The 15,763-nt window shown below is 51.3% G+C and overlaps 1 protein-coding gene across 1 annotated transcript; it reads left to right on the forward strand.

Annotated features, from left to right (window-relative positions):
* The first annotated feature begins 12,618 nt into the window (after positions 1 to 12,618).
* Positions 12,619 to 15,477, forward strand: LOC120756387 (zinc finger protein 239-like). The gene is made up of 2 exons (XM_040072688.2): positions 12,619 to 13,792; positions 13,978 to 15,477. Exons 1-2 carry the CDS (start codon positions 13,636 to 13,638, stop codon positions 14,982 to 14,984), a joined length of 1,164 nt encoding a protein of 387 aa, XP_039928622.1. The 5' UTR covers positions 12,619 to 13,635; the 3' UTR covers positions 14,985 to 15,477.
* The last annotated feature ends 286 nt before the right edge of the window (positions 15,478 to 15,763 follow it).

The following is a 15,763-nucleotide window of genomic DNA, read 5'->3' on the forward strand; positions in this document are numbered from 1 at the left end:
CATCTGAGTGGCTCAGCAGGTCACCAGCTGCTTCCTCCTGGATTACAGGGGCTGTTCTGCTCCCTGACCCCATTCACCAGCTCAGGAGGACATTTGTCCTCCTCAGGAGGCTAGGGATGAAGAAAGAGCCATGAACACTTGTGCTGAGATGCTCCAGAATCCAGAGGGATGGTGGAGAACTGGGAAGCAACAAGTTCTCACAGACATCACAGTGATGGAAGCCCTTGGTGTGAAGTTCCCTGAAGGAACTCCCAAGGGAGTTGATGCTATAATAACTGGTACCAGAAGGCACAAATGTAGTAACACTAGGAGATGGCCTATATGAGCCACTGGCAATGGCTTAGAAAAAGATCAATATATATTTTATATATTCTATTTATTATGGCATATATAAAAAGATATAATATGCAGCATTATATATTATAAATTACATATTTGATACATATAAATATGTATTATTCTATGCATTTTGATAAATATTTTCCTTTCATATAGATTTGATATATTCCTCCAACTCAGGGGAGTGAAGATGTACTGCTGTTGAAAACCTTCTGCCCACACAGCAGTCAGCGCACCGGGCTGTGCACGCACACCCACCCACTGCCCTTGTTCTTCTCAGCATCTTGGGGCTGCTGTGGGCACAGAAATGGGATGAATTTAAATCCACACTTGTCCAGCCTGTCATGAACGCTGATGTGGGAAGGCACAACACAGAGCTCTCAAATCACTTACATTATCATACATGCTTTCCTTCCTGCTGGGGACTAAGGAACTCTTAAAAGCACCAAAGACACAGAAAAGAGGTGGAAAAAGTTGGCATCCTGCCACTGCTGGTACCCTCATGGAGGAAGTTTTGTTGGGATTTTTAAGGTCATAACTTTCCAAAACCTAGGAAAGCTGCTCAGCATCGGTACCCCAATTGTGAATGGTTTTCCTGATTTGGTGAAACTGGAGTGTAAACTGTGGACTCCATCCTTGGTTCAAATCACCTGCCCTGACCTGCAGACAAAAGCACCACCACCAGCAGAAGCTACATCAGTCACTTTTCTCAAAAAGCTATCTTAAATTTGCAAGAGGAAAGGAAAACATGTCTGTGGATTAATGACAAGACTCTGAGGAGCAGTTAAAAAGCAAAGGGCTGCAGCTTCTCTGGGACACTCCTTGTGCTCCAAGGCAGGCAGGCTGCCCCGGCTGCCCAGGCCCCTGCGCTCCATGGGCTCTGCAGAGCTGCACACCAGGGAGGCAGCTTGGGGTACCTCAGCCCTGGGCACCAGTGACCTTCTTGGTCTGGACGCTGCCTCTGGGCAAATGAAGGGCGCTGGCCTTCTGCTCCTGGCCCTGGCCCAGCCGTGCAGGGCTAATCCTGGTCCTGCTCTGAAATGTGCTCAAGAGGGATTTGTTTCTTTCCAGCTTTCCAGGGCATTGATTTGCACCACAAAATACTGAAGGACTGAGGCCTGAACAACGGGCCCTGACTGAGGCCTGAACAACAGGCCCTGAGCTAAATTGCCCTCTAGGTGACCCTTCCAACCAAGTGTTCGATCTATCTGCTCCTTAACCAAGTATTACTATCAACAGGATCTGTGCATTCATTCTGTGGTGAAACACATCTTTACCTTTCAGCATTAAGAAACCAGACAAGGCCACATCTGGCCTTGGTTCCTCCTGGAGCCCTGGACAGGCTCGGGGAGAAAACCAAGAGGAGAATGCAATCAGATCTCCCGCTCCAGAAGTTCTGTCAGATTGCTCGTTCAGCACTGGCAGAGCTGGGCTGTTCTCACAGCACAGTCAGAAGCCTCGTGGCCGGCAAAGGTGGAGGCAGTGGAGGATTTCCCAGCTCCTGGCAGTGGCTCTCCAGGGCTTTGCTGGGACAGCTTTCCCCAGCTGATGAGGGCATCTGGATGAAGGAGAAAGTAGAAGGGTGTCTGGTGATGTATCTTTCTTAATCACTAGAGGCAACCTTTTGTATCAGTGATGAGGTGCATTGCTTAGCTTATCCTTTGGATTTTTCTTTGCACTTCTGCACGATAGCAAATTACACTATTGCTTCAGCTGGTGTCTGTGCCTCTGACTCTCCCTGTTGCAGACAGGTAAAAAATGTTATAAAAGAAAGGTCTTCTAAAATATGGATTAGGCCCTGCTACTTTAGCTAAGCAGCTAGCAATAGCTTGCAAGTTCCCAGTTGAAAACTATTTTGAGAATGAGAAGTTTGTTAACACAACAGCCTATTCTCAGGGAGAAAAACAAGTGCACCTGCATAAATATTAGCTCTGTTCCATGAGAACCCACAAAGGAAAAATGGAAACAACCTGAATCCTAGCACATACACACAAATGACCTTCTGACCAATAAATGAAGTAGTAAGAAAACTACCAGCCAAGGGGTGCTGTGCACAAGGTCTGTGAGAACTGTATAAGTGATGTGAATAAAGAATTGGCTTTTCCTGCATGAAGAATATGGAGTCTCGGCTGATTTATTACAACATCTCCCCACCACCAAAACAAACACACAGCCAGTTTGGCACCAGACCTGCCTCTCTGCCAGCCCATTTCTTGGAAAACACCCCTGATTGCCATCTCTGCAAATGCAATTCCTACTTTCCAACCACCTTTTCTGCAGCCAGGCGAGAAAAGTAGTCCCTCCCAGCTCCGGACACCTCCAGACACCAACTGCTTTCAGCAGTCACAACCCTGAAATATCAACTTCCTTCCTTAACCAGCCCACTAGGAGCTCACACAGGGAGGCCTTTTTGTCCAAGGATACCCACAAAGGAGCTCGAGGATGGAGCAGTTTGAAACACAGGTCCTCCAGAGTTTAAACCTCCCTTTATCAAATGAGCACGCACCAACCTGCCCCAGAGGGAAAGCAGGCAGGCAAGAGAAGCTCCTCTCCCACAACAGCGAGCTCTGTGCTGTGCTTCCTTCTGTTCCAGCTGGAGAGCGGAGGCCATAGGCTACTCCTCAGTTTGGGAAGGGACCCAGGGGAATGGCCTGATCTGGGAGAACAGCAGAGGGAAGTTCCCCAAGAGGTAGGAAAAGGTTCTCTGGAAGCAAGAGATCATGACAATATTTCTGCAGGGGAAAAAAAAAAGAAGGCATTTCAAAAAGTTTCCAGGCAGAAATTTCTGTCCCAACATGACAACCCCAAAGTCTCTGTGGTGTGTCAGGAGACATCATCTGTGTCCATCCCCCAAAGCACAATCAGCTCCCCAACAAGACTTCAACACTAAAGGACAAACCTTCCTCCTTCACCTCTCCACACCAGCTCGAGGGAGTCTCTGTCCATGGCAAGATCTCCTTTGTCAGTCTACAGTGACACGAGTTGGCTGTAGGAGGCATTTGCATTGGACGTCTCCCCAGATGGGGCTGAAAAAAAGAAGCAGCGATTCCTGTGGAAAGAAAAAGGCAACGCCATTTGGGAAGACACCAGCGTGAGCTCCCTACAGCTGCAGGCCTTTAATCCCTTGCATAAAGCAACATCCATCCATGGGACAGGACTAGCGTTTTGATGACAATGCTGACAAAATTGCCGCCCCTTCCTGCTGCTGTAGGTGACTCCAAATCAAAAGAAATGCGCCAAGTGTGCCAAAGACAGGCAGACATGGTGAGAAAAAAACAGCTAGTGTGCTGGAAAGGTGGCCAGAAGAATGCTTTGTAATCTCCCCTTTTCATCATTTCCCCAGCCAAGAGAAAGCAATGTCCATTTCCCACTCACTGATGGTGACCCAGGCGAAAAATGCAGCATGGGGACAGAGTCCACCCTCGCCAGGGCTGTGCCGTGCCATGCCGTGCCGTGCCATGCCGGGCCAACCCCGGGAGCCGCTGCGCCCATGCTGTGCCCGCAGCCCCAGCTCCGAGCGCTTGTCCCTGCTGAGTCCGGCCCGCGCTGGACATCTCCTGATGAACGAAGCGGAACGACTCCCTGGCAAGGGAAAAAAAAACCCGTGAGGGGTGTGGGTGTCCCAGCTTCGCTGTGGAGCGAAGCTGTTTGTACCTCCTCCTCCGCATTGCCAAGGGAGCAAGCAGGCTCTCCCCCAGAGCCAAGCTTTCTAATAAAGGCATAAAAAGGAGCAAGTCTCCTGGCTCTTTTTTTTCCATAACAATTCTTGGGGGCTCATCCACAGGATCTGGCTACGCCTGAAAAGGGGATGGCCGCTCGCCCTTCGGACCTCCAGGACAGCTGGCCAAGTGGGAGCAGCCTGGGACCGGCAATGACGCAGAGCGCCGGAGGGTGAGCATTCCAGTGGCGGGTAAAGGAGACGTGCGAGTGAGAGTGTGAGAGAATCAGGGGCTGGCAGCTTGGACCCCTGACGTGAGTGTGGACACCCCGGTACTGCGGTTTTGGACCCCCGCGAGGGGGCCAGCCGGGAAAAGGGGGAAGCGAAAGAAACTAGTGAGTGAGGCGTCTCCTTAGGGGCAGAAAGAGCCCTCCTCCTGGGCATGCAGGGGAAAACAGAGTGTGAGTGGCACGCATTAGGGGCAGGTCCCCCCCATAAGAGCTAGAGTAGCCTAGGAGGTGTTAGAATCCCTGGAGGGGTGAGTAAACTGTACCAGGGTTGATGGGGTGTCCCCAGACACTGCAGGTGCCAAGAGCTCATGAGAGTCCCTGCTTCCCAGGACGGAGCCAGACGCACCGGAGAGGGTGTGCTGCCGCGGTCTCAGGGAGGAGGCCATAAACCCATAGCCCGAGGACACCGGGGTGGGGAGTCAGCTTGGAGGCAAGGCGGGCATCCTGCACACACACACTCATCCCTCTTGCCGAGGCTGCTTCGCTGGGGAGAAGTAGTCAAGCCAGTCCTGGTGGAAGGCAAAGGAGTCGGGCCCTGCTCGGGTTGATCCTTGGAAACAAGGAAGGGATACCGCCCCAGGTAACCCGTGCGGAGTCTTGACCTCTTACCTCCGTTTCAAAAAGTGAAGAGGGGAACGGTACTAGTGACAGGGCAGTCTAGTCCGGGGTTCGGACTGAAGGTGTCCGGCCCGGCGGGGGCTAAGGCGTGGGAAGGCCCTGAGGCCCGGAAGGGGATGCCAGTACTAGGGACCCTGTCGTGCGCCGCAAAGCGTGTCCAGAGTCTCAGGGGTGAGGCAAGGCGTGGGGGTACATAGGGGGTGAGGTCATTAGGACTCACCTCAAGGGGTCAGAGGAGAGTCTGAGCCCCTGGTGTAAGTAAAGTGTGAGTGTCCAAGAAAGTGAAGAAGGTTGGGGAAAGAGAGAGAAAAGAAAGAGAGAGAGTTTGTTCCCTGAATGAAAGCAAAAGTGTAGGAAAGAGTAGAAAAGCATAAAGTTTAGAAGTTTTATGTTGAAGTGTTCAAGAATTAAGTCAAGAGATTTGAAGTAGAGGGAGAAAAGCTGAAGAATATTTTTTGCTTAAAAACCTGTGTTGCCTGTCAGTAGAGGACAGCTTTGAAATTTTAATTTTCAGTGTGAAGAAAATGGGACAATGTACTAGTAAGAAGAAGAAATCCCAAGAGGAAAATAACAAAGTGAAGAGTATTCCACCTGGTAGTCCCTTAGAACAACTTTTAGCTAAATGGGATTCTGTAGAGACCACAAAAAGACTAGATCAGGTTAAAATGGTGTTTTATTGCACAGAAGTCTGGCCAAAATTAAAATTACCAGGAGAGTGGCCATGGTTTGGAACACATGATGAGTGGATGTGCTATCAGTTAAATCAGTACCTAAGAACTCAGGAAGATCCAAAGGTAAATCAGTTAGCCTATGCTGCTTGTTGGCAAAAGAGAGCCATGAATAGAGAGAATATAAAAGTCTGCAAATTAAAAGAAAAAGAAAATTGTGAAAGAAAGGAAGAAAAAGAAGACAGAAAAGAAACTAATAAAAGATGGGACCCTCTCGAGCATTTACCCCCTCCACTTTACCCAGAAGTGCCCCAAGTCCCTCAAAATCCTGTCCCAGTTCCCCTACTAACTACCCCGAGTCAAGCTCAAATTCCTTCAGAACCCTCTCTTCCTCTTCCCCCAGTGGTTCCATCATCATCCCTCCTTAACACTTCTCCTCCTCAATCCTTAGTACCTTCTCCCCCTACTCTCCCAGCAGCCCCTTTGCCACCTCCTTCCAATACCTTCCTTCCACAGTTGTTATTAGCCTCCTCCCTCCATCCCTTAACAACCCCAATTAAACCTTCCTCGAGCCCAAATCAAAGTCAAGGTTCTTTTGCCCCAGTTATAACCCCTTCAGTTTCCCAAAACACAACCTCTTCCCTAGTCCCCCTTCCTCCCACAGTACCATCCTCTGCTTCTCCTCCTACAGATTTTACTACTTCCCCATTACCTGCAGCAATTCCCCTGCCACCCCCTAATTGGGAGTTAACCAAAACCCCTATAGACTCCAGTGAGTCATCCCATTCTCCTGGAAACCATCAGGAATCCCTGACCCAGACAGTGTTACCAGTTAGAAATGTGAGTGAGGGACCCTATTGTAACACCAGGTCAAAAGCCTTAAAGCCAGAAAGACTTTTTCCCCTCAGGGAAGTGCCTATGGGAGGGGTAGTTGGAGGAGTAGGATTTGTAAATGTCCCATTAACAGCCTCTGAGGTAAGAGGATTTAAGAAAGAGCTAGGAAATTTAGTTGAAGATCCCATAGGTATTGCCACACAGATAGACCAATTCCTTGGACCCAATGTTTATACATGGGGAGAGTTAAATTCTATATTAAACATCTTGTTCTCCCCTGAGGAAATATGAATGATCAGAACAGCAAGTATCAGAATCTGGGAAAGGGAAAATAAGTTGGGGCCACCTGGAGATTTCCCCGGGTGAGACCCAAATCGAGAAGAAAAGAGATGGAGAAAGAAGTTAAAGATGTAAGTATACAACTGTCCTACGGTGACTGTGTATCCCCCAATCGTCTATTGGGTGCAGAGGGGAGGGAAGCACCATTTGTTTTTTTCCCCAGGAAAACTCTGCTCCTCAAAGTGACCTTGAAGTGGGGGAGTTGGAACACTGCAAGACGAAAGAAGCTCTGTTGTTTTTTTCGCCGGCAGTTAGTTAGTTTAGTGCTAGTGTAGTTAGAGTGCTTGTAGTTAGATGCTGCAGAATAGCTGAAGCTTTTTGCTTTTTTTTTTGATTTTTTTCTTTTTTCCCCCCTTTTTTTCCCTTCCTTTTTTTCTTTTTTGCCCTCTCCTTGGAACTGTTCCAACCTCTCCGGACTAAGGACCTGGGGGAAGCAACAGGGGCCTCCACAGGGGACCCACCCCACCAAGACCAGCCCTGCACATCTCCTTTTCTCCCGACGTCAGCGGAGACAGAGCGGTGGAGCACAGTGACTATCTTCAAGAGGAGACTTTCTTTAAGCTTGTTATCCCTCCGTAAGCAGCACAAAGCTCTTGTCATCGGGTATTGTGCTGGGAGTGCTTTGCCTCTTTAATAAACAGGTTTTTTCCACTTCTCTCTGAGGAAGTCTTTTCCCAAACCGGTTGGGGGAGGGGAGGGGGCCCCATGGGAGGGTTTCTCCCAAAATCTGCCTGAAACCAGAACACTGTTCCATCCTCGAGCTCCTTTGTGGGTATCCTTGGACAAAAAGGCCTCCCTGTGTGAGCTCCTAGTAGGCTGGTTAAGGAAGGAAGTTGATATTTCAGGATTGTGACTGCTGAAAGCAGTTGGTGTCTGGAGGTGTCCGGAGCTGGGAGGGACTGCTTTTCTCATCTGGCTGCCGAAAAGGTAGTTGGAAAGTAGGAATTGCATTTGCAGAGATGGCAATCAGGGGTGTTTTCCAAGAAATGGGCTGGCAGAGAAGCAGGTCTGGTGCCAAACTGGCTGTGTGTTTGTTTTGGTGGTGGGGAGATGTTGTAATAAATCAGCCGAGACTCCATATTCTTCATGCAGGAAAAGCCAATTCTTTATTCACATCACTTATACAGTTCTCACAGACCTTGTGCACAGCACCTGTTGGCTGGTAGTTTTCTTACTACTTCATTTATTGGTCAGAAGGTCATTTGTGTGTACGTGCTAGGATTCAGGTTGTTTACATTTTTCCTTTGTGGGTTCTCATTGAACAGAGCTAATAATTATGCAGGTGCACTTGTTTTTCTCCCTGAGAATAGGCTGTTGTGTTAACAAACTTCTCATTCTCAAAATAGTTTTCAACTGGGAACTTGCAAGCTATTGCTAGCTGCTTAGCTAAAGTAGCAGGGCCTAATCCATATTTTAGAAGACCTTTCTTTTATAACATTTTTTACCTGTCTGCAACAGGGCGAGTCAGAGGCACAGACACCAGCTGAAGCAACAGTATAATTTGGTATCGTGCAGAAGTGCAAAGAAAAATCAAAAGGATAAGCGAAGCAATGCACCTCGTCACTGATACAAGACGTTGCCTCTAGTGATTAAGAAAGATACATCACCAGACACCCTTCTACTTTCTCCTTCATCCAGATGCCCTCATCAGCTGGGGAAAGCTGTCCCAGCAAAGCCCTGGAGAGCCACTGCCAGGAGCTGGGAAATCCTCCACTGCCTCCACTTTTGCCAGCCACGAGGCTTCTGACTGTGCTGTGAGAACAGCCCAGCTCTGCCAGTGCTGAACGAGCAATCTGACAGAACTTCTGGAGCGGGAGATCTGATTGCATTCTCCTCTTGGTTTTCTCCCCGAGCCTGTCCAGGGCTCCAGGAGGAACCAAGGACAGATGTGGCCTTGTCTGGTTTCTTCATGCTGAAAGGTAAAGATGTGTTTCCCCAATGAATGACTGCACAGATCCTGTTGATAGTAATACTTGGTTAAGGAGCAGATACATCGAACACTTGGTTGGAAGGGTCACCTAGAGGGCAAATTTAGCTCAGGGCCTGTTGTTCAGGCCTCAGTCCTTCAGTATTTTGTGGTGCCAATCAATGCCCTGGAAAGCTGGAAACAAACAAATCCCTCTTGAGCACATTTCAGAGTAGGACCAGGATTAGCCCTGCACGGCTGGGCCAGGGCCAGGAGCAGAAGGCCAGCAGCCTTCATTTGCCCAGAGGCAGCGTCCAGACCAAGAAGGTCACTGGTGCCCAGGGCTGAGGTACCCCAAGCTGCCTCCCTGGTGTGCAGCTCTGCAGAGCCCATGGAGCGCAGGGGCCTGGGCAGCTGTAAGGGTCTTCATTTACTGAAACCAGGCAGAAACACCAATTAATGTAGAGGGTTTAGTATTTATTCTTTTTCGGTGGGAGGGAGGGATTAGGAGAAAAAAAAACCAAAATAGGCTTAAGCTTAAAAATGAATACAAATAGTTTTATTAACACACTAAAAGAATGGGAAAAAAAGCTGAGAAAAAAGAAAACTTAAACTAAAACAGAATGACACTTTAAAACACTCTTTTCTCCCCTCACAAACTCTTAACTTTCTTGTTAAACGACATAGAAAGACACAACTTGTGATTTTCAGTCAGTTTCACTATTTAGACATAATCACTCATTACTTTATCAGAAGAGTCTCTCTAGAGTGTTCATGCAGATGCTTGCTACAACACAAAATAATCCAGTGGCTCTTAATGTCACACATCTGTCCCTGCCCCGTTTCTGCCCCCTGTGATGGTGGGGTGGGGCCGAGTGCTGGTGCCCCCCTGCCTGCAGCAGATCCAGCGCTGAGCGGAGTTCAGGGGCTCCCTTGGCATTTGGGGTGCCCCGGGATTTGGGGTGACCCCCCGGGCCCCCAGGATCTCCCTGAACACGCTGACGCTTCCTGAGCACAGTGAGAAGGTTCAGACCCGGCACGGGGTCCCCAGCTCTGTCACCGGCAGGTTCCCCAAAACAGCCCTGGGTTCCCCTGGGATCGCCTAATCCCCCCTTGGGGACCCCTGAAAACCCCCCTCGGGAACCCCCAAAAATCCACCGTGACCCCAAAACCACACAGAACTTACAATGGCCCCCAGGAACCCCTCGCTAAAGTTTGTACCCAGCACCCCATCTCCATCATCGGCATCACCCGGGACCCCCAAACCCTCCCGGGACCCCCAAACCCCTCCTGGGACCCCCAAACCCTCCCAGGACCCTCAAACCTTCCTTGGGACCCCCAAACCCTCCCGGGACCCCCAACCCCTCCCCGGGGCTCCTCTGCCGGAATCAACGGGAGTGGTGTTGCCCTTTTAAGGGGAGTTACAGTGGGACCCCACAGGTGCGGGGGCTCTTAAAGCGGCGATGGTAGAGAGACTCCCAAAAATCCACCTTGGGGGGCAAAACATCCCCTACAGGGGCTTGTACTGCCCCCCTCCACCCCCCCCCAATATAACTAAAGCCGTCATCATCAACCCTTACAAGGGGCTTGTGTGGCTGCGGACTCACAAATACTAAAATGGGGAGGAAAAAACACCCCAGTAGTGGTGGGATCCCCCCTGGATCCCCCCTGGATGGCTGCAGCCATGGCGCTGCTCCCACGCACTCCCAGTATGATCCCAGTATGATCCCAGTACAGCCCGGTCACTCCCACTGCTGGCATCCCCCCTCACCCCTCTCTCATTCCAGCCTGCCCCGGCTCCATCCCCGCTGGTCCCGCGGCTGCCAGGGGTTCAGGGAACGGGGGAGGAGGAGGAGGGAGGGAGGAAGAGGCGGAGCGGCAGCAGGAAGCAGCAGGAAGAAGAGGAGAGGAGGGAGCGAACGGCTCCAGCGCTGCCTGAGAAGCCGCAGAACCCCGGGAGCATCGTCCCCCATCCCGCAGGTGCCCGGGGAGGGGGAGCTCGCCCCAAATATCCCGGGGCTCCCTGGGTGTGGGGTTTTTTGGGGGGGATGTTTGGAGCTTGCAGGGCTCCACAGCCGTGGCGCAGATGGCCCTCGGGGGACATCGGGGGGTTCCCGGGAGGTGTTTTTGGGGGGTCCCGGTGCTGGAAGTGGCTGCTCCCAGGATGAGCCCAGTTGCCCCCTCCTTGTGCATAACAAGGATTGTGAGGTGGACGAATATCGTTAAGAGGAAATTTTAAGAAACACTTTCCCTTAGGCTTGACCTAGGAAGAGGGATTTTCAGAATGTTGGGGGTAAATGAAGATAAAAATCATTAAATGTGTCAGAATGAAAAATTCTGTAGATTTTTTAATTAATAGAGTTCAAATAGAAATAAGTAGAATTGTGGTTTTGTATTTCTCTCTTCTTTGGCATCTTTGAATGAAAACGAAGCAAATAAATCCTAAATCCTGTTAACTCCTCCCAATTACAAACGGAGTACAGAGAAGGAGAGATTTCTGTTCTCACAGCTATTTCTAGAAAAAGAAGGGGATGATTTTGAGGGATCAGGTTAACACATAGTAGAAGTAAATGCTATCTAGCAATACTTGTATCACTAAGTGTTTTGATTTGGTTTTTTGGTGGTTTTTTTTCCCTTTGGTTGGCTGGGATGTTTGGTTTTCTGTGGTTATTTGGTTTGTTGGTTTTTTTGTTTTGTTTTTTTTTTTTTGGGGGGGGCGTATTTTTGGTTTTGTTTGCTTGTTTGTTTTCATTTTGGTTGTTTTTCAGGAAGGGGGTTTGTTAGTAACCACCCCCAAACCCCCCGCACCCCTGTGTGGATCCAGTTGCTTGGGCACTCCCAGTATGAGCCCAGTCACTCCCAGTTGTTCCCTGTTATGATGCCATTTACCCCAGCACAGTCCCAGTTTCTCCCAGTTGCACCCACTTTTATTCAGTGTGTTTCCAGTTCTCCCAGTTGCCCCTAGCATAGCTCCAGTCACTCCCAGTATGAAGCCAGTCTGTCCCAGCAGAGCCTCAATCACTCACAATTGCCCCCAGTTCCCCTCAGCACATTCCCAGTGGCTCCCAGTGTGGTCCCAGTCAGCACCTGCATGGTCTCAGGCACTCCCAGTATATCCCAGTTGCCCTGAACATTCTCGCAGTCATTGCCAGGCACTCCCAGTTACCCCAGCGTAGTTCAGTTGCCCCCCAGTTTTATCCCAGTCACTGCCAGTACATCCCAGTTGTCACCAGCATGCATCCTGTCATTGCCAGTTGCTCCCAGTTTCTCCCAGTGTGAGCACAGTTGGCTCCCAGCATGGGCCTGGTAGCTCCCAGTAACCTCAGTCAGGGTCCAATCACACCCATTATAATCCCAGTTTGATTGTAGCCACTCCCAGTATGATCCCAGTCACTTGCAGTCTAATTCCAGTCAGTCCCAGTATAATGCCAGTGTCCCCCAGTGTGATTCCAGTTGCTCCCTGTCAATACCAGTATGACCCCAGTAGCCTCCAGTATGATCCTCATGGCTCCCTGTCTCTCCCAGTATATCCCAGTCACCCCCAGCATGCTCCCAGTCAATCCCAGTAGGATTCCAGCCACCCTCAGTGTGATCCCAGTCTCACCCAGCATGGACCCAGCTACTCCCACTGTGATCCCAGTATGATCCCTTTTGCTGTCAGAATAGTTCCAGTTGTCCCCAGTTTCTACCAGTATGATCCCAGTTGTGCCTAGAATAGTCCCAGTCCCTCTAAGCATGGTCCCAATCCTGCCCAGTTGCCTCCACTGTCGTCCCACCTGTTCCCAGTGTGGTTCCAGTCACTCCAGTATGGTTACAGACACTCCCAGTATATCCCAGTTACCCCAGTAATGTTCTGGTTACATCAGAACAATCCCCTTCTTTCCCTGTTACTTCCAGTTGCCTCCAGCGTGATCTCAGTTTCTGGCAGTTGCCCAAAATGTGGTCCCAGTTGCTCCCAGTATGATCCCAGTGTCTCCCAGATGCACTGAGTTGATTCCAGTCTGATCCCAGTTGCTCACAGCCACTCCCAGTCACCCTCAGTGCAGTCCCAGTTGCTCCAAGTATGATTGTGTATGACCCCAGTGCCCTGAGCAGGACCCAGCCTCTCCCCCAGTGATCCCAGTAGGATCCCAGTTGCCCCCAGCATGGTTCCAGTTGCTCCCTGTTCATCCCAGTGTGGTCCCAGTTGCACCTAGTTGCCCCTAGTATAGTCCCAGTCACTCCCCAGATGATCCCAGTCCCTCCCAGTCCGGCCCAGTTGCCCTCAATGTAGACCCAGTCACTCCCACTCACTCCCAGTTGCCCCCAGCATGGTCCCAGCTGTTCCCAGTATGGTTCCAGTCCCCCTGTTAATGTCACAGACGCTCCCCAGAATATCCCAGTTGCCCTCAGCATGCTCACAGCCATTCCCAGTCAGTTCCAGTTGCCCCAGTAAGGCTCCAGTTAGCTCAGTACAGCCCAGTCACTCCCAGTGATGCCACTCCTGGGATCCCCCAGCCCTCTCTGCGTTCCCCCCAGCCCAAATCTGCCGAGAGGAGCCCCAAGGGCTGGAAGTCCCCAGCCAGGGTCCCCAGCAAGGCTGGAGGAGCAGAGCCCTGTGTCCCCCAGGAGCCCAAAGTGGGGAGCCCAGAGAGGGGGGAGCGCCACGATTGGCGGGACCCTCACCAGCCTGGAGAGGGGCAGGGGGGGACTCCTTGGAGCCCCTGCACCCTGAAGCAGAGAATGAGGGGAGAAGGGACCCAAGGGACCCCCAAAGCCCCAGCATCCCTGAGTGGGGAGGTGGAAAAGGGGGAAACTTTGTATTCCTGGGACTCCCAGCAGCCTGGGGAGGGCCGGGACCAAATAGATGCAGGACCCCCAGTACGAGTGTGACCCCCAGCAGCTGGGACAGGGGGGAACCCCTGAAGAACAAAGGGGGAAGACCAGAGACAGAGAATTCCTGGGAGACATTTCAGGTCTGAATCATTTTGTTGGGAGGTTTTTATGGACCCCAGATGGCCGGTGACTTCTAGAGATGGACTTAGGCAGGAGGAACTCCCTAACCCCTTGTGCCCATACCAGAATTTCTCCTTCCTAAACCTTGTCTGGATTGCAGAGAAGGCTGCAAGGAAGAGGAAGATGCCCCAGGACAGCCAGGCAGGTGAGGAGGCAGTCAGTGCCCCTTTCCCCCTCTCTCCTGCTCCATCTCCCAGCCCAGCATGGCCCCTGGCTGCAGGACAACCCCGCTGCTGATGCTGTCCTGCTGGGGATGCACTGGGGGATCTCCTTCCCCTTCCCTGTGGCACAGAGGCAAATCCCATTCTGTCCTTGTCCTTCCTTCCCCAGACAAGGAGGTGAGGATGGAGACCAGGGAGGACAAATCCCCGCGGCAGAACCTCGTGGAAGAGGCAGTTTTGAGCGGCTCCACAGTGCAGGAATCCAATGGGGAGGAAAAGCTCTGGAGATCCTGCAGGGGTAGGGGCTCCAAACACATCCCAGGGAGTTCTGAGGAGGAAAGACCCACCCTGTGCCACGAAGGGGGACAGAGATTGAGCCAGTGCTCTGAGCTGGTGGTCCATGACCAGCTTCATCACGGGGAGAAGCCCCACAAGTGCTTGGAATGTGAGAAGAGCTTTGACCGGAAGTCCAAACTGATCAGACACCAGAGGATCCACACTGGGGAGAGGCCTTACGAGTGTCCCGAGTGTCAGAAGAGATTTCGGAGCAGCTCCCATCTGCTTGTACATCAGCGGATTCACACAGAGGAGAGGCCCTTCCGCTGCCCCGACTGCAGGAAGGGCTTCAAGTACAAATCCACCCTCACCACCCACCGGCGCATCCACACTGGGGAGAGACCCTACGAGTGTGGGGAATGTGGGATGAGCTTCAGCAGAAGCTCCAGCCTGATCTGCCACCAGAGGAGCCACACCAAAGAACGGCCCTACAAGTGTGAGCAGTGTGGGAAGAGCTTCACCCACAGCTCCAACTTGATCTGCCACCAGAACCTCCACGCTGAGGAAAGGCCATACAAGTGTGGGGAATGTGGGAAGGGCTTCAACCAGAGGTCCCAGCTGGTCGTTCACCAAATGATCCACACTGGGGAGAGGCCCTACGAGTGTCCCAAGTGTGGGAAGAGCTTTCGGACCAGCTCCACTCTCCTCAAGCACGAGCGGATTCACACAGAGGAGAGGCCCTTCCGCTGCCCCGACTGCAGGAAGGGCTTCAAGCGCAGCTCCCACCTCATCAAGCACCAGCGCATCCACACTTGGGAGAGGCCCTATGAGTGTCCCCAGTGTGGGATGAGCTTCTCAGACAGCTCTACCTTGAGCCAACACCAACAGAGGCACCAGTAAGGGAAGCCCTGCGAATGCCCCGACTGTGGGAAAAGCTTCCTGCAGTGCTCCAACTCCATCCCCCGTTGGGGGACCCACATTGGGAAGACACTGGGCTGGTGGTCCTTTCATTTGGTGGTCCCTAATATTCATTTGATTCTTCTTCATCCCTTTAAAAGCAGCAAAATTGGGCTGAAAACCAACAAATTTATCAGAGCCATCTAAAGCCTCACTTTTTCCTTGTGTTTCGTGAGAATCTCGGATTCCGGGTGATACTTGGGAGGATTTTGGGGTCTTTGGTGTGGTTGTCTCCATTTCTTAATGCTCAAAGAGACAAGAGGGTTTGATCTGTCGCCTCAAAAACACTCATTGCCACTGAAAACTACTCAATCCCACCCAAAATTACTCAATTCCTCAGCCCCTCAGCATGGTATGGGATTGGAAGGGGGTTGGGTGAAGTGAGATGCAAATCATGAAGGGTGAGGTGAGCATTGGGTGGGGCAGGATGGGTGAGATGAGGTTAGGGAGGGGTGGGATGGGAGAAATATGGCTTGGGAAGGGGGTCTTGATGTCCAGAAGGGGTGAGATGGGTTTGGGTGGGGATTGGGAGGGTGTGGTGAGGTCTGGAATGAGACAGCCGAGGATTTGAGATGATGAAGGGAGGGGGAACCCATTCTTGAGTGAGTTTTTGGGTATTCCACATTCTTGAAGGGATTTTGGTGCATCCCAGGTTTCTGAGGTGGTTTTGGGATGGTCAGTGCCCCAGCCCCAGCCACTGCAGCCTCTGATCCAGCCCCAAA

This window comes from Hirundo rustica, chromosome 9 (assembly GCF_015227805.2).
Source record: "Hirundo rustica isolate bHirRus1 chromosome 9, bHirRus1.pri.v3, whole genome shotgun sequence".
Taxonomy (NCBI): domain Eukaryota; kingdom Metazoa; phylum Chordata; class Aves; order Passeriformes; family Hirundinidae; genus Hirundo; species Hirundo rustica.